The sequence below is a fragment of the Crocodylus porosus genome, unplaced genomic scaffold (genome assembly GCF_001723895.1).
Source record: "Crocodylus porosus isolate Cpor-Errol unplaced genomic scaffold, CroPor_comp1, whole genome shotgun sequence".
Taxonomy (NCBI): domain Eukaryota; kingdom Metazoa; phylum Chordata; order Crocodylia; family Crocodylidae; genus Crocodylus; species Crocodylus porosus.
The window spans coordinates 9615508-9636226 of NW_017728951.1; the positions used below are offsets into that span (position 1 = coordinate 9615508).

The window sequence follows — 20719 nt, forward strand, 5'->3', positions numbered from 1 at the left end:
TACTTGTTCCTTGTTTAGCTGTTGATTATTGAAGACTTGCATGCAAATATTGCATGCATATGCTCTTGCTTGAAAAGCAGTATATGTAGGGGGAGAGATTTTGGGGGACTTTTGCAAAGCACAAGGCTTTCTATACACCCACAGACATGCTTTAAATCTGGCAGATAACCATACGGAACCTGTTTATGTGCCATTTTCTCACATGCCATTCACAATATTAGTTAATATTGCATGATGATGTGTTTATTGATCTGCTAGGGAGAAGACAGGTTAGAGCAGGGGTAGGCAACATTTTTTGGCTGGAGTGCCGAAAAAAACACAATGTCTACCTTGGAAGGTGCCGGAGTGCCGACATGCTGCAGCCCAGAACAGCTGTTCACAGCCTTCCAGCTGCGGCCGGCCCACGGAGGCCAGTCTGCTCCCAGCAGGGCTTGCAGCATCCCAGGTGCCTGCTGAGAGCAGCCTGGGCTCCGTGGCTGGCAGCAGCTGCTTAGAGCCCGGGCTGGTGGTGGTATGCTGAGCAAAATGGCCTTGTGTGCCATGCTTGGCACATGTGCCAGGGGTTGTTGACCCCTGGGTTAGAGAATAATTAAAAAGAGGCTGAGCCTGAAAAAGAGAAAAAAAAGAAACTATAAGGTGAGAAGTGATAAGAACGTTGGACTGAGGAGGGAAAAGAAATAGAATATTTTTAAAGGAAAATAGGCAACTTAATATTGGATTGGAGCAAAGAGGGAGGATACATCTCTGGGCCTGTGGCATCACATTATGATGTGATCAATAAGTTGAGGGTGAAAACTGTATGAAAATGTAATGCTTAAAGAGCAGAAAGTTGGTTAGGAAAGTAGTATGAACTGTGAAAGATTTGTGTTAACTCCATGCTTTCCATTAGCTTTCTTGCATGGCCTAGGCAACTCAGTTAATCACTCTGTATTTATTTTTCCCATCTGTAAAATGGGGACAATAACATTTCCCTATACTGCAGTGAAACTATAAGTGTAATAGCTATATTAAAGATCATGAGGTGATCAGGTACGAGGGATGACTGGGGGCATATCAACATGTGGTTAATGAATACAACAGACAAAACCTGAATAATGAGCGAAATAATATCTGTCACATCAAGTATACTTGGAAGGAAAACCTACACAAAGATTATAAAATCTGCACAACAAACACTGATTTTTTTTTTTGCCTTTTGTGGATATATTATGCTGCAGAGACAGAACTGTCTGACAGAAGTGACTAAAAGGAAACATAATGCTACTAGGAAACACCTGAATGAAAGTGAATCTTAACTGCCCCAACTTTCTTGTGATCTGCAGGTCTTTTTCTTTCATGGCTGAAATTTTACATTTTGGTTTGAGAGGGACACATGCAAGCTGCACTTAAGCTCATATTTGTGTCAGAACAGTGTGTACTAGATATAATAAAATAACTTTTTAAGCCTTTTAAAAGCACACTGTCTACAATAATGTTTCTACTGCTTGTCCTGCACATAAAAATACCTGAATAATAAATTCAGTATTTTCTTCATGCTGATATAGGAAACTTTCATATATTATGTTTCCATGTGCTTACAAGGCAAATACACCCTTGTGATTTTTATATAGTACAGGATTATGCTAGATTCAGATAGTTGCAGAATCCATTCAGCAGACCCTCTCAGCATGTTTTTTTTTTTTTTTCTCACAGACCTAAAGCCACCTAAACTTGCCTGCTGGAACATTTTCCAAATTGTTTTCTGGTTTCCTTGGAAAGTTTTGTTCTTAAATGTTTATACGTCCTTTGTAAAGTGGCATGAGACATTTTGACACCGAGTGCTACAGAAATAGCTATTGCCTTCAGATCTCAGGCCCAGTGGCGAATTCAGTTTATGAGTTGAATTGTACTATAGCCAGGTCACCAAGGTGAAGCAGAGATGCTGCCCAGTGCTTTTTTTAGGAGTCCTTCTGGCTGTTGCAGAATTTCTCATGGCAAACAGGGAAGAGTGCACTCTGTATCTCATCCACCCTGCAGCACTGAAGTCATTTTGACTCTTCCTCAGAAGAGAGGGAACAAATTAAATGAGTTCTCAAGCAGGTATGGTACAACACCTTTTATTGAGAACACGCAATAGGACTGTATACTGGACAGTGTCATAGCCTATAGCATACAATGAATATGGCAAGAACCTTGCCACCAGTTGTGAGATCTGGATAGAACGTGTCAATTAAACCCGTTCTGTTCTTCAGCTTCACCTAACTCTAGCCCTATTACGGCACTCACACACGTGCACTTCTTTGGCACAAAACATCTGAGAATCCTGTTATCTGTTACCACTGGGCATATCTACATGAGACGCTTAACGTTGCATTGTATGGTTTACTGTGAAGTAACCATGTGCGTCTATATATGTGCATGCTTACTTGGAAGTAAACTTCCCTAATGTGAGTAAATTTGCTACCTAAAAGTGCAAGTAGCAAATTCATTTGGCATTAGTAACATCACCGTACCACTCATGTAGATGCCTGAAAGGGAGCAAAGTTTGCTTCTGGTCAGCAGTCCAGCAGGGGGCAGGAAATAGCTCCCTGCCTCCAGAAGCTGCCTGCTGCTGGTCAGGCTCTGCCACAGGAGCCCGGGTGGGGTCTATGTCCCCCTGCCTCAGTGAGAGGGAGCTCCAAACCTCCTGTGCCCATATCACTATTGGGGAGTGGGGCTGAGACATCCTTATCTCCCAGATCCTGCTCTGCCTCCTTGATCAGGGAGTGGGGGCTGGGAGGCCTTTTTCTTCCAGCACCAGCTCCGTGACCTTGGGGCTGTGTCGGGGAATAGATCTGGGACCGCGGTCGGTACCGCCTCCCCGCCTCGGGACCGCCTACTGGACGTCAAGGAGTGACTCACCACTGGTTAGGCATTCGTATGTGTCTGTCTTGTCTGCCATGACTTTGATGGTGATTCGGATTGGTCCAGTTGGTCCGGCACATACAGTCCAAAAATGAGACTCCTTCATACCTGGGGTCCCGAGTTAATGAGGGCTCCGCCACCCCTACAGCCTCGCCTGATCCACCAGGTGTGTGACCGTCCAGCTGGACTGGTCATTCGTTAGGCTGGTCCATAATGTAAAGACACATAAGATGAAGCCAATGGAAAAGCCACGGCCAAGGTCACCTTGGGCGTGTCACCGACTTCAACCCTCAGCTGGCTTTCCCCGGTGCTCCCTGTCTGCCAGAGGGTGGGGAACCCCCTTCCACCCTGCAATAGGCTGCTCCGCCCGCACTAGAAAAAAAAGGAAGCAGGGCAGCGGCTCCTGTTTCTGTGAGTATGCCCTGCTACAGTTTCTAGCGTCTCTGACCCCTGCCGGGTCCTAGCCACTCCCCGTGGTGTCTAGCCATCTTTGGCCCTGCTGGGCTGGCGGCCCGTGTTTTCAGGTCCCGCCGGGGGATACCTCTTACCCCAAAAGGTTCGGCCGCGTCTCCAAGCAGCTCGAATCCGCCGAAGGGCGATCCCGCCAATGTCGACTCCTCCACCTGCTCCTTCTGGATCTGCCCCTCCCCAGGATGGCTCCGGTGCTTCTTTTATATCGGTCCAGGTCGTTCCGGCACTTCCCTCTTCTGGGCCCCTGCAAAGGGTAAGTTCCCACCGCGCGTTTCGAGCCGGAGTGCATGGGGTGTGCTTGGTTGCGCCTAGGTGGGGTCCTTCAGGGCCTGCCGCCGCCTCCTCTCCCTTACAGGCTGCTTCTGGGAGATGCTTATCTCTTAGTGCCAGCTCCGCAACTGTGGGACTGGTGCTGGGAGATCCTGATCTCCCAGCCTGGGCTCCATGGTCACAGAGCTCAAGCTGGAAGATTCTTACTTCCCTGTCTGAGCTTCCCCATGCTTGTGGGGCTTGGGTTGGGAGACCCTTATCTCCCAGTGGAAACTCTGCTGGGAAATAAGGGTCTCTCAGCCACCGTGACCATGGATCCAGGTGCTAGGAGCTCCGTGCTGGTGGAGGCAGGAAAGCCTGTTCCCTGCCCAGCTTTGCAAGTGTGGAGCTGGGTGGGGGACAGGTAGGGGGAGCTTGTTCTCTTCCCCATCCCCCCAGCTCCATACTCATGGAGCTAGGAAGGGAACAAGTGCAAGTGTGGAGCTGCAAGCATGGATCTGGGTGGGGGACAGGCTGCAGAGCTTGTCCCCCCCAGCATCTCCCGGATCCACGCTCATGGAACTGGGTGGAGAACAAGCTCCCACCCTGTGTGCCTGGGTGGAGACAATGTCCGCTTGCCCTGGCAGAAGGGAGCTTCCAGCTCCTACTCTGTGATAGTGGAGTGGGGGCAAGAGTATGTTCCCAGCCCCAGCTCTGCAATTGCAGAGAGGTGGCTGGGAACAGTCTGGCTAAGTTCACTGATGACACCAAACTGTGGGGAAGAGTGTCCACACTTGACAATAGGCTAGCAATCCAGGCTGACCTTGATAGGCTTGTAAGGTGGGCAGATGAAAACCTGATGGCATTCAACACAGAAAAATGCAAGGTCCTCCACCCTGGGTGGGGAGGGACATTCCGCATCACACTTATTGGCTGGGCAGTGCTACATGCTAGCACCATGACCAAAAGATACATGGGGGTCATGATTGACCACAAAATGAACATGAGCCACCAATGTGATACCGCAGCTGGTGAAGCAAACAGAACTCTGGCTTGCATCTATTGATGCTTCTTAAGCAAGACCCAGGAAGTCATCCACCTACTGTACTGGGTCTTGGTGAGCTTACAGCTGGAGCACTGCATCCAATTCTGGGCTTCACAATTTGGAAAGTATACGGAGATGCTTGAGATGGTCTAGAGGAGAGCTATGCACATGATCAGAGATCAGGAAAACAGATCTTACGAAGATAGGCTGAGAGCCATGGGACTCTTCAGCCTAGAGAAGTGCAGGCTCAGGAGTGATTTGGTGGCAGCCTAAAAGTACATAGCTGGTGTACATCAAGATCTGGAGGAACACCTGTTCACCAGAGCACCCCAAGGGAAGACAAGGTCCAAAGGTCACAAACTCCTGGAAGACCATTTTGGTTGGACATAAGGAAAAACTTCTTTAGTGTCTGTATTTCCAGAGCCTGGAATAGACTCCCTCCAAAGGTGGTGCAAGCACCTACTCTGGACACTTCCAAGAAACATTTGGATGCCTATCTTGCTGGGATCTTTTGACCCTAGCTGACTTCCTGTCCTTGGGCAGGGGACTGGACCTGATGATCTTCCGAGGTCCCTTCCAGCCCTATGTTTATGAAATCATGTATTTTTTTCCAAACCATTTATGTAAGGAACAAATGAGTACGGAGAGATTTTATTTTTCAGACTAATTTTATTTACAAAGTCCAGGTAAATGTATTCTGGGAGGCTTTGCAGTTAATGGCAAGAAAAAGGAATGATGGTTTTTGGGTTTGTAACAAAATCTTTTTTTGGATTAGTCATCCTGATTCTGAAAACTGGCCAAAGAAAATACCAAAAATAAATACCATTGCTTTTGTTCCCTCTCTCTTTCTCTGTTTCTATTTCTCTGCATGTATATCAGTGTATATAACAAGATTTAAAAATAATATAACTCAGTTTTTCTTTCTTTTTCACTCTAAGTTTATTCTCCCTTTTCCTAGCATTTTGACTGTGGCTGTCTCCTAAATTCCGTTTCCATCTTTGCTGGATGTAAACCTGCCTCTGTAAAATTTATGATCAGGGAGATCCTCCAGCACAATTGTCATATTATTATATAAGCCCAGGGAAGGAAAAAAAGTTGCTTCTAAAAGCGCACAGTGCTTATGTAGAGCTCTGAAGTTGCTGGTTATATCTTGTATCGTTTTACAGTCAGAAAGACTTGAGACGCCAGCATGGCGCTTCGCAGAAGTGATACTCCAGTAAATCCCGTCTCTGGAGATGCTGCATTGAGAGAGAGCAACTTTAGTGTTCTGTATAGAGGCTCTGTCTTTTAACAATTATTTAGCAAACGTTACAGTCAGTATTCCATTGTGGACATTTTTCTTCTTTTCTCTACAGTGTCAAAAATTCTGGTGTCCCCGGCAATATGCAAAATTTGCTGTTTATATTATTATGAATGGTAGAGTCTGATTCTTAAGGAAGCTTAATATTGATTCACAGTGCAAACCAACGATCAGATTTACAAAGGGGTATAGATGTTAATTCACAAAGCAATTTTTAAAATGCAACTAGGTACCTTTCACTGACTTAAATGGGATATATAGAAACCTAACCTGCATAATAGGCACTTTTGTAGATAGATACCACAAGACACCTACCTGCACCTCTAGCAGTTAAATACCTTCATAAGCCTGTCTCTGTTTTGCGTTTTTTGTCATGATGGTTACTTTACTGGACAACTAAGAGCAAGATAAGCGCAGTAGTAGGTATGGACCTATTGTAACCCTCACTGGCACACTAGTCCAGGTGATATGCCAGATTCTGGATACTCAGTGTGCCAGTAGCCCTGGGAACCCCCTCAGGCAGGTCTGCTGACTGAGGTGTCTCCCTCACCCTCACTGCCCAAGAATTTACTTTATGTCCAATAAACAAATAAATTTCTTTATTACACACAACTGTATACAGAAAAGAAATGATTAATCAACAAGAAATATATATATATAGTTAATAATAAAACCAATAATTTGAATAGAATTTACAACTGCAACAATAGATGAATAAGTCCACCACACTGGGTGGTGCCGCTTGCATCAAACAACCTCAATGATTACATTCAACTGTTTATAACACTTTAAAACAGTTCCCCACCCCCCATGACCCAGGTTGACTTCCCTCTGATCACACTCTCCTTCCCAAAACAATAAATGGCAATACAGCTTTAACTATGATCCACCACTAGGTGTCAGAGGTGAGGCTTCTGCTGCTCCAAGGATGGTGGACTCTCTGCTCTTTCTTGGTAACTCAGCAAAAAAAAAAAGTCTCTGATCAGCCACTGCAGGTAATAGGCTTCTTTTTTTTAGTTTCTGAAAAGTACACCTCCTGCAAACACTAGGGGTTGAGTGTCTGCTCATATACCCATGAAGATTTAGGATTCTCACAGCCTGCTCTGGACTGTCTGTCTCCCCCAGCACCTCCACATGCAGACAGAGGATTCCTTCTGCAGGCCTGTCTCTGCAGTACAAACCTTTCCAGCCCAAACAGAGGACTTCTGCCTGCAAGTCCCTGACCAGGCATCTTCTTCCACCTTCCAGCTAGCTTACCAACTCATCCCCACTCTTTCCCTGGGTACCTGTGTCCCTGATTGCACAGCTTCGACCCGGGTGGGGAATCAGTTTCTCCTGGGATGACTGAGGCTTTCATCTGTCCTGAAGTCTGCTCCCCAGCAAGCCTCAGCAACATTTCCTCTGCCTATGGGAAAGAGGGTCTGATCCAGGCTGGTGTAGCTCTCCTGGCTTTTTCCAGGCTGGTATAAGCTCTCCTGCAGCATCTCTCTCCAGGTGCTTTTCCCTCCCTCAGCTTTTATGGCTCCCTAGTAGCCAATCAGAGTCCAGGGTTTGCAATGAGGGCTCAGGTTACAGTTCAAATCCTCATAAAAAAAGCTATAAATTTTGCACAGCATACCCTCCTTTTGGAAAAACTATTGAACCCTCCGCAAACTTTTTGCCGCCTTTTTTGCAAAGTTCTTAGGCATAGCCCACCCACTCAGCTTGCAGCCAAGCAAGTCTTTGCAGCTGTTACGCTATTATTTTTTTTGCTGGTAGTGGTTCATTTAAGCATTATCTAGCAGATCACCATCTTGTAGAAGAGAAGATTTAAAATATTTCTCTCCAGTCTTGTAGAAGTTGGGTGAACATTAGTTGTACTTGATCATGCAACTAGAAAACTAGTGAAATACCCTCTGCTACCCAGCTTCCCTTGCTCCCTATCAATAGTCCTGGAAATAGCTAAGAGTACTTTGTGCCTTTAGGCCCAAAGTAAAGTCATGGCCCCAGAGATGAGTCAGTGAGTAGGACAGTGGTTCTCAACCATTTTAGACTTAAGGCACCCCTGGATAGATTCAAGGCTCCCCTCATCAAATGTCAGCTCTTAGTTTTCACTCATTTTCTGAGTACAGAAAAATACTGGAACAATTTGTCTGTTGCAAAGAACTCAAAAAGACTAGAGTAGGTCTGAATGTTTTTAACACTATGGCTTCCTAGTTGAAATCTCTGGGTTTATCTTGTGAATCATGTTTACACACTTAACAGTGTTAACTTTGCATGGTGCCCCATGATACCTCTGGCAGGATCTCAAGGCATCACAAGGTGCTGTAGCACTCTGGCTGAGAGTCACTGGAGCACAGGTTCTACCCCACACTGGACTGGCCATAGGATCAGATGTCTACCTCAGTCAAGCTTAGAAGGTTCCTAATCCTCTCCAGTTTTTGTTCATCTTCAGCATTCAGTTTACAAGGCCCTTCATGAATAATTAACCTTTTCAAGACTCATACATCCCTCATGATTATGCCAGGAAATGGAAACAGCCTGCAACTAAAAATATGAAGAGCCACAGTGGACACATCTATACATGTCCCTACAGCACCTTTGTCACTTTTGGAAGTACTAAATGACTAAAGTACTAAATGACAGCTCAGTAATAGCCTCTACTGCATCATGCATGGTTATTATTAGCTGGTAAGTCAGTGTAGCAACACGCTATAATGAGGGCCCAAGTTGCTACAGCGATGTAACTGCAGCATCACAGTTTGTGACTGCTGACGCTATATTACTGTAGTGTATTGCTATGGCGACACAGTGTAATGTGTAGATGCGCCCAGTGTGTAACTGCTTTTACATAATATGATGGGATTGTGATCCAAGAGTTTTTATTTCCTTTTTTCATTCTTGCTGCATTAATGGTAGGAATTATAAATGTTCTCTGTCTGGGAGAGCAAAGTTCTCAGACAGTGGAGATTCTCTGGAACCTACGCAGATATTCCAAGTAAGTCTCTAGTCAAGGGAGGTAGAAAGCTGACTGCTGAATATGTTTCTGCATAAAAGGAAGGGAGAGGAGTAATCCTACCTTTTGAAACCCAGAAATGTTATTCTGGTGGTGCCCATTACTTCCATCTGCCTGGGTTTTCAACTCATATGCCAAAACCAGATTCGCATGTCAGTTCACCAGCCAATTGCTGATATAACTTTGCAAAGTGGGATTCCTCTGACTCACAGCTTTGTGAGTGTTATTGCACTGAAAAACATTTGCATTAACTTGATAACAAGAGGAAAAAGAATAAATAGAAAAAGAGTAACCTATTGCTTTCTGTTTAGGAGCGATTGGGTGACATCTTATAGGGTAATGGTGAGCAATGACAGTCACACCTGGATTACTGTCAAAAATGGATCTGGAGATATGGTGAGTACCATAAAAAAGGGGCTTCATTAGCAGTATTGAATAAAACATACTTGGGGAAGAAAACACATTGAATTTTGAATTTACAAGTTGTATTAAAACTTTGTGGTGTATAATTACACAATGTGTACAATTTACAATACAATTTATACAATGTGTTATAAAATTATATAGTGTGTGTGTGTGTGTGTGTGTGTGTGTGTGTATATATATAAAACCAATTGTCTATATATATTAGAGAATCTCCAAAGCATCTAAGGAGGTACATATTCCCCCAGACCTCCCCATTGTCTGCATACACTTGTTCTGTCCCACCTTGTACTGTATACATTGGTTCTACAGAGTGCTTTCCACTGGTTTTGCAGAGGGAATCCCTCCAGCTCCTTGCACATGTTGTGTTATAGGTGCAAGGAGCTAGATCCTCGACTGGTGTGTATTTCCTGGCATCAACCAAACTACACTGATTTACAGTAAATGAGGATCTGTCTTGATATGTGAATTTGAACAGAGACATTCTCAGCCAGGGTCCCACTGACCTCATCTCAATTTTAGGGCAAAGCATGGTACACAGACAACAGTAATTCATGGTAAGCAAGTTTGAATCAACCTTGGGAATCAATACAAAGGTTTAAATTGTCAGTATGTATGTAAGGAGGCCAGACAATCACATGCTTTGTGTTGGGAGAAGATCCAAGATTGTATGTTCTGGGTGTCCCCGAGTCCTTGGGTGTGTGTTGTCCAAGAAGGCTCTGGAGGGGATGGGCAATGAGCTCCACCTCCTCTGTAATCTGGCTCACTTGTACATGACTCAGAAAAGCATTTCTTTTTGGAGATTCCCTCTCCTATGACTCAAGGTCTTACTAGGGTACAGTCTAAACCCAACTTCTGAGGTGTACCTGGTGTTACAACCAAAGGTTCCCTTGATCCCTTTGAAGAGCTAAACCTGACATTTTTTTATGCTTAATCCTAAATAGATTTTTGAAGGAAACAGTGAGAAAGAGGTCCCAGTGCTCAATGTGCTACCAATACCCCTTGTTGCACGATATATCCGTATAAACCCTCGATCATGGTACGGAGAAGGGAGCATCTGCATGAGAATGGAAATCTTAGGCTGCCCTCTTCCAGGTAAGCATCATTCTTAGGTACAGATGGCAAATACTGCCAGAACCACAATATTTAGGTTGTAATCTTAAAGCCTATCCTGGTACTTGATTTAAAATCTCTTTTTAATAAAGTGTGTAAAATCTAACTGGCATAAATAGTGTCATTCTGTTCATTGGAACAGTAAAATGCATACAATCTGAAAAATTGCACATGTCATCTAATGAGGATTTATCTTGTGTTCAGATGAGGTGCAAAGTCATATAACCTTATTAAATGAACATGTTCCAGGAAGGTATTAAAATTACACTGAAATATTCACCTGTATGTTCATAGATATTCATACATTCATAGATTTTTAAGGCCAGAAGGGGACAGTATGAACATTTATTCTTATTCCTTGAATTAATCCCTGCTTCAAGACCACTAGAACATAACTTTTCAGAAAACGTGTCCAATCCAGATTTTTAAAATTCTGGCAATAGAGCATCCACCATAATCCTTGTTAAGTGTCAAATGTGGGCAAATTTACTTCATGACTATGGAAGTCACATATCTTGACATTTAGTAAAGGAAATTCTTTTAAATGCTAGACTTTTCATTATACATAGTAGTGCACAAAGGATCCCAAGTTTTGTCCTTTGAAAGTTTAAATTATTATGAAAATAAGACATTTAATGTTATGCTGGAGCTGGGACAATAAAGGGATTATTGAGCAGAATATTGCTATAAGTACTTTGTGAGTTAGTAGATACGAGGTAGAAAGCTAATTCAAGTTCCTTTAGGGAGAAAAAGACATTCCAGATTTCATATCGCCTCAAACCTAAACGCCTATTATGTGTTTTCATTAGATATTTTAGAATCAGGTTTATGTGGGTATATGATGTCAATACATTTTTGCATCCATTTGTAGAAGTTTTTTTTTCTCCTTAAGGTGGTCAACTACTGATTCTAAATCCTTCAACTGAATTCTTTTTTGATCTTAAGTCTGGCATCGTGGGGATAGCTCTCTCTTTTTTTTGCAGGGGGCTATGAATAGTATTCTCAAAAATACTAGAGCCAGAAAAAGAACTGCCTTTCCAGAGCCTATCATTACTGCTTTAACTGCTCCTGCTGCTGTTCAGAGACTTGCTGCTTCCAGTTCCACTGTTGATGTAGGGTCTTCACATGCCAAACAGAGGTAGCCCAATTTTTGTCCTTTAGAAATTTAAATACTTGTGCAAAGCAAAACTAAACAAGGTTATACTGGAGCTGGGGCAATGAAGGGAGCGTTCTACAAGCAAGAAGAGATAACTGGGCAGAACATTGCCATAAAAATAAAGAGGTTGTTGTCAGTAAATACTGGAGACAGAAAATAGAATTAACAGCCACAGTGAATTATACTACATTTCTTGGACTGTGTATGAGGGAGCTAGGAATATCCCTCCTGCTATGTACACTTAAGTGCATAGAGAAGTCTAGTTTATTGAAACCAACATTTTGGAAAGCTCAAACCTACAGGTTGCCTTTTTCCTGCTGTACTGATTGTATGTGTTGCCCTAGAGGCACTATTTCAGACCGCTGACTGGAAGTACAGAAGGAAAAAAAAAATCTGGTGGATTGGCAGAGATCAGTAGGTACTCTACATTTCATGTGGGGTTAGTTAAGTATCTACAAGCAATTTAGCATACTTTAGATGTTGGAAAGAAAATAAGGAGTTATCTAGCTACCAGTGTACAACTGTGGTAAGTGCATGTGCAGGATGAGCATAGAGTAGTGGTGCTTGTGGGCCAAATCTGGCCCAAGGAACCATGGTAAGCAGTCTGCAGGGCTCCTCATGGCTTGGGAAATTTGGTCATGGGGAATCAGTGGCGATTAATACTGTCACCCCTCCCCTGCTGCCGAATTCCCAAGCCTTGCATAGCCAGATCAGGACCAGGCCATATCCCCTTCCCCCCTGCATGATGGAGTTGGGACCAGGCCATGTCCCATTCCTCCCATGTAGCTGGATTAGGATTGGGCCAGGTCATGCCCCCTCACCCCATGCAGCTGGATCAGGGCTGGCCTGCCCTCTGCCCCTCCTCCATGCATCTAGTTTGGCCTCACCACACCTGCTGAATTGGACCCACTAGCCAGATCTGGCCTGTAGATAGACCAAGCTTTGCCCATCCTACCCATGGGGCATAAAGGTTGAGCACCACTGGAATAGAGAAATAAAGGCAGTGCTGGTATCATGTTGAAGAGCAACATATGCTACAGGACAACAATTTATTCCCAGCTCTGTAGTACTCCACTCTCTTTGCTCAAACCACAGGAGAAAAAGAACAAAGTGAATACAGTTTGAGAGAGAAATGTTTTTAAAGAGTGAAGTTATTGCTTATGTAAGAAACAAGGACTTTTGTGGGTGATATCTCTTGGACCAACTACCTGGTTGGAATAGACTTAGACAAACTTTCCAGTACTATGGTACCATTCCTCTGGTCTCTGGGAAAGAAGTAGGTACAGCACAACTAAATGTAAGATCTACTTGTATATTGGTGAACCTCAGTTAATGACATGTGCACATGGATCAAATTCTGCTCACTCCTCACTGGTAGCCCTTAATAACTTGGGTGGCTTCACTGCATTTTTACCTGCAGACAACTTATATATAGAAGGAAAGATAGAAATAATGTTCTGTCTGCAGTAGAGGACCAGTACTGAAAGGTCTAACTGAAGAAGATGAAGAAGGTACCAGCTACTTCATTCACTTCCTGATTTGAAAAAGGTTGCTTACTCTGTATGTTTCTACAGATGCAGCCTGACATGCACAGTTGCCTCAGAGGAACAGATGTACTTTTTGGCTTGTTCTTTCTCAAGTCTAACATAAAACTGAAAGGAACTGGAAATCGTCAAAAGTACCTAAAACATAGGAGACAAAAAATCAGATGAGCCTTTCATGAATTTATCTTTCTCATAAAATTATCACAGTAGTAGATAAATTTTCAGTAGGGTAAAGTCATTGCAAAATGTTAAAATGTACAGAATTCTCTTTAAAAATTATAACACTAAAACTGTTTAATCAAATTTCAGCCAAGATATACAACCTGATTTCAGCTACTGCATGGTCAAGTAAATACCCTATTTAATATCAGACTTTTTTTTGCTGTAGTTGCCTAAAATGGCGTTAGAGAAGAGTATTTATTCTTATGAGCTGTTTTTTGACATGCTACTCCACACCTTCACTGATGAACAATAATTTACCCAAGTTGATCCCATTGAATTCAGTTAGATTACACAGAGAATAACTGCTCACTTGGAGTCCCAGACTGATTGTATTTGTATTCTGTTAGGGCCAATGTGTGAAGTAGCAGAAAAATTCAAGTTAACTTTGCCTGAGTCTGGGTTGTAGAAAAATGAGAAAACCCAAATTCAATAAGGATTTTGGGTTGTAGCCAATATATTATAACTCTACAGATTCATCAAGGGAGATGACAAACAACACTGTTACCCTCAAAAAGTTTCTTTTTACTTTGTCATTGTTAGATAAATGTTTAGATAAAGCATTATTCTTAGGCAGCATTTCCTAGGCTTAAAATGGAAAAGGTTGCCAGAAGCAATAATGTTTGTAGAGTCAAAATTAACTTTAAATATACTCAATATAAATGGTTAAAAAATTAGAAGAAAACTTTTAAAAGGTGATCTCTAGTGATTAGGGACTTGATTCTTCTCTCATATATACAGACTTTAACTCACTGTTATACAGTTCACCTATTGGAGTTACTTACCCCGATATACACTGGTGAAAATGAGAGAAGAATATGCAGAGAATATCTGAAGAGTATGGTTTCATTGTTGCTTTAATATGTCATGTCACTGGTCAGTAGTCTAAATAGACCATGTGAAAATATACCTATTAGTCATACAAATGGCTGTCGGTCTAGGTTTTCAATATGATGGTTAGTATCCATGGCATATTCAGTTTGCTAGAGACAGGTCAAACCTGTGCCTATTCATTATGAGCAAGATACATACTTCCATCAGCAGAGGCTGAGATTTTTAGTTTAGTTAATTAATTTAGACTATTGTTTTCCTGTAGTCTGAATAAGAGGTAGAGCAACAGCTGTTTTATTGCACTGGATATCTGAGCCCTAGTATAGGAATAGGGAACAGGACAAATGAAAAGAAAACTGAGGGCAATTACATGGAGTTACATAGCAATAGCACTTTTGAATGTGGACCTTCACTCCAGTGGAGTTGCAGGTGCAACATCACTGAAATAAAGGTGAACTTGAAAAATGTGTGAGTAGGATAGACGTACATTTTGTGAATTAAAAAGAGAAGCCTTAAGATTACGCCATGCAAGGTGTTTTGAGAATGTTGATTTCATTCCCCAGTTACTGACAGACTCTTTTCAGACACAGCATTTTACACCAAAACTGAAAATACAAAAGTCTAAGAAAAAAACAGAATTAATATTATTTTTATAGTTATGGGGTACCAAAGAATCCCCCCAATCAAGGAACAGCACTCTGTATTAGACAATCAGTACACCTAAGGGCTCAAATCCAGATGACATAGGATTCAATATGAGTATGAAACTGAGAAAGAATGGTGGGAAGGAATTGGAGGATGACATTATAAACTGAAAAGACTTCAGCACAAAGCTTATTTCTGCTTTATATAATTAGTTTTGATTAATGGAAAGCCCCAAAAAAACTCCTGTTCTGGAAAAAATAATATTGTGGCAGTAAAAGTGCTTTCCTTCTCTCTCTTTCTTACTCATAGACTTGGAGCTGGAAAAAAGTTTCCTATGTTTTATGCCACCTAGTCTCATTTTTGGGAAGAGCATAGGTAGGAGGCTGTTAGAAACTATTCTTTCAAAGTACTCATGCAAGCCGATTCATAAATTGGCTGTGTTTCTGGCTTAAAATGGAAGTTAAAAGTGTTAAAAAGCTCAAAACATTTTTTTTCTGAATTCGGAAATGACAGTCTTTTGGGGGTGCTTCATGAAAAGTAGGGAGATTGTTTGAAATGATGCCATGAATAAAAAAGAATTTGGATATGGGATATGTTAACACCAAAGTATTTTACAGTAGTTTTGCATATAAGTATAATTTACATCCGTATCAGAAGTAAAGAGATGATCAATTATCTTGTGGTTGCTGCTGCAGGCACTGTGAGGGCTCCTCTAGATCTTACATGAATGCCATGATTAACATGTTAATATTCCATTAATGGCAAGGGTGCTATATGTGCAACCTGTTTAAGAAATTATAAAATGGCAAATCATCTATAAAAATGTTACACATACAGGGTGGGCCATTTTCATGCTTGGTTTGTAGAACACCTTAAATGAAACATGTAGTATGTCCACACACCGGTGCTACTTGGGGCAGATGCCTGACAGTGGAGGTGTGGAGGTTTTAACTTGCTGGTGCACTAGCATGTAGAAAGAGCATAAATAGGATGTGAACCCTTATCCCAAACTTGTACTTCCTGTCACGTGTATGTAGCATGATTTTTTTTTTGCACGAAAACAGATTTTTGCTTCCAAGGTGATCCTGCCTCACAGCATGTGACATTTGGTGTGAGGGCTGGGAGTGGTTTTATAATTTCCTAGGTTATATTCTTCCTTCAGTAGAAATACATGGGCTGAACAGATGTACAGTAGAGCCTAACAAAATTTCCATTCTGAAGAGAGATGCAAGTTTGTGCACATTTTAGTAACGGGAGCACGATAACCTTCCCATTATATGAATATTGTCATTTTGAGACATTTCCACCTAATCTGCGATATTAATTCTTATTAAAAGAAAAGGAATGTTTGATCCAAAGAGAAATGAAAAACATTCCTAAATTAAAGGAAATGGACATAAGTGCTGGGGATAAATCAGTTGCTCCTTGGTATTGGTTGGTTGACAAAATGTTGAGTATTCTGACAACTTTTAAGCATTTATTTCTTGTTAATATCTTTAAACAGTTTTTTCTAATGCTAGTAAATCTGTTTCCTACCCATTAAACACATTTTATTCTGCTGCTTCTGAGAATAGGTTGTTACATTGTTCGCATGCGATATATTTCAACATGGAGAGCCATTAAAAAGATTTAGAATTAAGGATTACCATTGTTTTATAGTACTACCAGACAAAGTTACTTATTTTCCCTCTCCTCCCTGTTATATATGAATAAGGACCTAAAATGAAGAAAATTCTTTAACACACACTTAGCACCCGTGACCTGTCAAAAGCCACTGGATTGCCACATGAGAAGGAATATATACATAGCTGTTCATTTGGCTGGCTTTTGAATTCCTGCCAATTGGAAAGCAAATTGATGTTAGGTGATCTTGTTGCAGGGTGAGAGTTTTGCAGCTGCAAGGGTGGACAGGTTTTGGAGGAATAAAATATTAATGACAACTATTCTAATGTTCATGGTGAAACAAAATTTCAACATTTCTGATGATGAGGGCTAGAACATGGAGGTGCAGAACAGGATAATAAAATAGAAGTAGTGGTGGGGAAAAGCTTGAATTGTTTATATGATTTTCATTTCTTTAAGATTTTATTAGTCTTCAATCATTTCCTGGCAAGCCAGGTATAATAATGCACGTACTGCTTATATGCTTTATTGATACTGCCACAATATTGGAAATATTCATTTTTTAATCATTAAAAGCAGCTGCTACCTACTACTAACTGAAATTTCTTCTTGTCTAGATCAAAGTATTCCCTGTGAGCCAGTTTTACACATTGACAAACTTTTCATTTTGAATATTTTCCACTTAAATTTCATTTTTAGCATTGTGTCCTTGATTTTGAAACTGAAACAGCTTTTTCTGTTTCTAACTAGACTGTTTCAAATCAGATCTTCCAGAGTGTGGTGAAACTTCCAAAAACCAGCGTTTCAATTTCCTACTAAAAATGAGCAATACCTAAAATTTGGGAGTGTTTCTGATTTTTCAAAACTACTTTGCACCTCTTTAACATAAAAATTTAATTTGTAATGTTATAACATGCATAGGATATTGTATATAGGAGTCTAGGTAGGCTTGGACTTTTATTTAGCTGAATTGCCTGTGTGCTTACCTGGGAAGTCAAGGAAACACAGGTTTTCATTTCCCCTTCATTTTAACCTTGACACCAATTTACTAATTGACATCCCATGGGTTTAATTAGATATGTGATGGCCTGCAAACTGTTGTGTAATTTTTGCACTGGTCACAGCAAACAGAGCAAATTATATCCATTAATTAAAGACAGAACTGCACTCATTTTAAACTAAAAAAGGCACAAAACTCCTTCAGTGAATTCAAGAAAGTACTTACTGAGAAATAATTATTATTGCCAACAGTGGTTCCAGTATTTTTTCAGGAAGTACATAGACTATGAAAATGTTCATAAATAAAGTAATTATTACTGAAACTATATAGTAATTAATTCTTCTAGTAGAATGAGAAAATCTCCTGGAGCTTTTCCCATTGACATGCCATTTCCATCCTTTTGCCTTATACCTATTTGACACATCATTTCCTGGTTTCAAAGCCCCAAGATGCCCCTTGACTTCTATTGCTTTAGATTCACTGTTAGTGCCAAGCAGATGTCTCTCTTATAATAAACTTGCTACTTACCTTGCTCCTGTTTTGTTTAGCAGGAATTGATTTGTATGGTAATTAGCAACATTTCATAGTGCTGTTTGTTAACATTTGCTGTTTAAAAAGACTTCATTTCAAATGCATAAGAGAATCAGGTTGAGATTAAATTGGTTTCCCGATATGCTTTTTCATTGGCCCTCTCTCCGTTGGGAAATTATGCAAATTCTTATATTTCTTTTCACAGATCCAAATAACTATTATCACAGAAGAAATGAAATGACAACCACAGATAATCTTGACTTTAAACATCATAACTACAAAGAAATGAGACAGGTAGGCCACAGAGAACTCATGTTCAATGCCAGTATGAGGATGTGTGTGTCGGGATGGGGGAGGGCAGGAGGGTGTTCCAGAGTTGGGCTCTTATATTAAATAGGTGATCTCTTTCTTCCCCTCTTTTTACATTTTTAACAGTATGTTTGGCAAGGGGACAACCCTAGAAAAAGTGACTTTATGCACTGTTGAGCACTCTTTTCCCATACATGTTAATTGACTTTTTCAGCAACGTCTCTAATGTGTTTTATTGTGAGATTGACAAAAGAAGGGCGCAGACAGAAATTATGTTCGTCTTGCAGTTGGACCCCTGAAAGCACTTTACAGCTGTGCTGTGACACACATGCACAGCTATAGAATGCTTTTAAAGTGGCTGATCAGGTGACAATTTAACCCTCATGAAATGTGGAATCAAGTGAATGTGCCCCACACTGGAGTGCCTTTCCTAGGGTTAATCTGTTGCATGATCGGGGCTGGCCTGATGTAGCCCAGCCCTGCCTCCAGGGCTGTAGGCAGGAAGGAAGCAGGGAGGCCAGGGGGAGTGAGCTCTCCAATGGTTTGCCCAACCTGAGCTAGAAGGGTTGGGTAGATTGGATGCCACCTCATAGCTCCGCCCCTCCAGTCACCCCCCATCCAGCTCAGGCTGGGCAAGCCCCAGCCAGCCGCTCAAGCCCCTCCCCCATCCTCCCTCTCTTCCTTCAGACAGACACAGAACTAGGAGGTGGGATAGGGGGCAAGGCTGGGGGAGAAGACTGGCTCCTCAGCTACCAGCAGGTTCCTCAGGCTCCTGCAGGCAGGCTCCCTTCCCCCAACCCCATCAGGTTAACTCCTGCCACTTTATGTAAAGCGCCATGAGTTAGAGCAGTGGCTTGCATATCTGTCAGTGCCCTAGAATGACTTTTCCAGCAACCTCTAATGTGTTTTATTGTGAGATTGACAGAAGAAATGTCAATCAGCAAGCCTTTGTATTTTTTACTACTTATCCATGATGATAAATATATTTTGGACCTCAGACAACAGGTTTCTTATTTAAGGCTAACTTATTTCAAAAAGGTCTGTCATGTTTCTTAACAATACACTTTTGGGCTGCGGGGACTGAACAAAAGCCCTGTGGGGGTGCATCCACACATGCAGGCAGATGTGCTTGCAGCAGCTCAAATAGGAGTGGCACAAATTTAAGCTGGGGATTTTTGCTTCTGTGCCCATTCATGCACTTTGGTATAGGACAAATTGTGTCACTTGGGGCAAAAAAACCCTGCCCAGCTCCTCCCAGATCTGCAGCCAGTGGGAGTAGAGCCTGGGGCCAGCATCTGTGCTGGCTCCAGGAGTATAAAAACCTGGCCTGGCAAGCAAGTCAGGATCTCCTTGCTCTCAGGAGCTTCTGGGGCCCAGCCAGTTGGTATCTAGGGACACTACCCCTTGTGCCAGATGGACTGGTGATGCAGCCCTAACTGAGAGTTCCCTGCACCTGCTATCTACTGGAGCAGTTTGGCATTGGGGTTGCTGCCTGGCTATGACCTGCTGCCACCTACAACAGCACGTGGCCTCAAGGCCAAATCTGAATATAGACTGCACAGCCACAATAGAGGCATCCGCACCTCTGGGCCAGCTGCCAGTAGGCTGTGGCTGCAGAGTTGGCCTTTGTGTGGCGCTACTGCCATGTGTGCTGCTGCCCTGCCATTTGGGCAGCTGTTGCCCAGAAGATGTTCTCAGTGTTGTGGCCTGCTTTGAACTTTTAAAGTATGTCTTCCTGGCCCCAAGTGGCCATGAGGTCAGTTACCTCCAGCTGGGTCCTGGGTGCCAGCTTTGAGCAGGCTTCTCTGCCTGGGTCCTGCGGCTTGCCTCACTAGCAGGAATTCTGGTGTTCTCTGTTTAAAAACTGCAAAATCTGATAAAAAAGCCCAAATTCACTCTTTAAAATATCCCAAAATCCAAATCCATGTTCTTCCACAATTAAAACAAAAGACCACTCTATATATATATAGACAGACAGACAGACAGACTGACCAGTTGGGCAATGTTTTATTGATATATTTACAATTTTAAAGCAATTTGGAAGCTTACCAGTATCTCTATCATAAAAAAAAAAATTATGAATATCTGTAAGTTTTTGATGTTTGCTTTTGGTTTTCTTATCATAGAACAATTAGAGCTCCCCCTGACCCCTTTACTAACTAGGATATGGGGACAGCTGCCTCTTCAGCTACAGCTCCTGGCAGCAGGTCTCAATCTGTCTGGCAGCTGGGCACACTGAGTGTGTGATAAGAGGATGTTGGGTTTGCAGGAATGGAGTAAAAAAGGGTGTGGGGAGATATATGCATGGGGAGGGATGTCGGGAGGCATGGGGTGTGTCAGTAGGTGTGGGTGGATTGTGGGGAGGCTGTGTGTAGGGGACTG

The 20719-nt window shown here is 42.1% G+C and overlaps 1 protein-coding gene across 1 annotated transcript in view; it reads left to right on the forward strand.

Moving 5' to 3' along the window:
• The window catches only part of CPXM2 (carboxypeptidase X, M14 family member 2), a 152501-nt gene that overhangs the window by 78881 nt on the left and 52901 nt on the right, over positions 1-20719 (forward strand). Inside the window, exons 5-7 of the mRNA XM_019556202.1 lie at positions 9255-9339; positions 10311-10461; positions 18234-18322. Coding sequence (XP_019411747.1) covers positions 9255-9339; positions 10311-10461; positions 18234-18322 — 325 coding nt within the window. The remainder of the gene's footprint in view (positions 1-9254; positions 9340-10310; positions 10462-18233; positions 18323-20719) is intronic.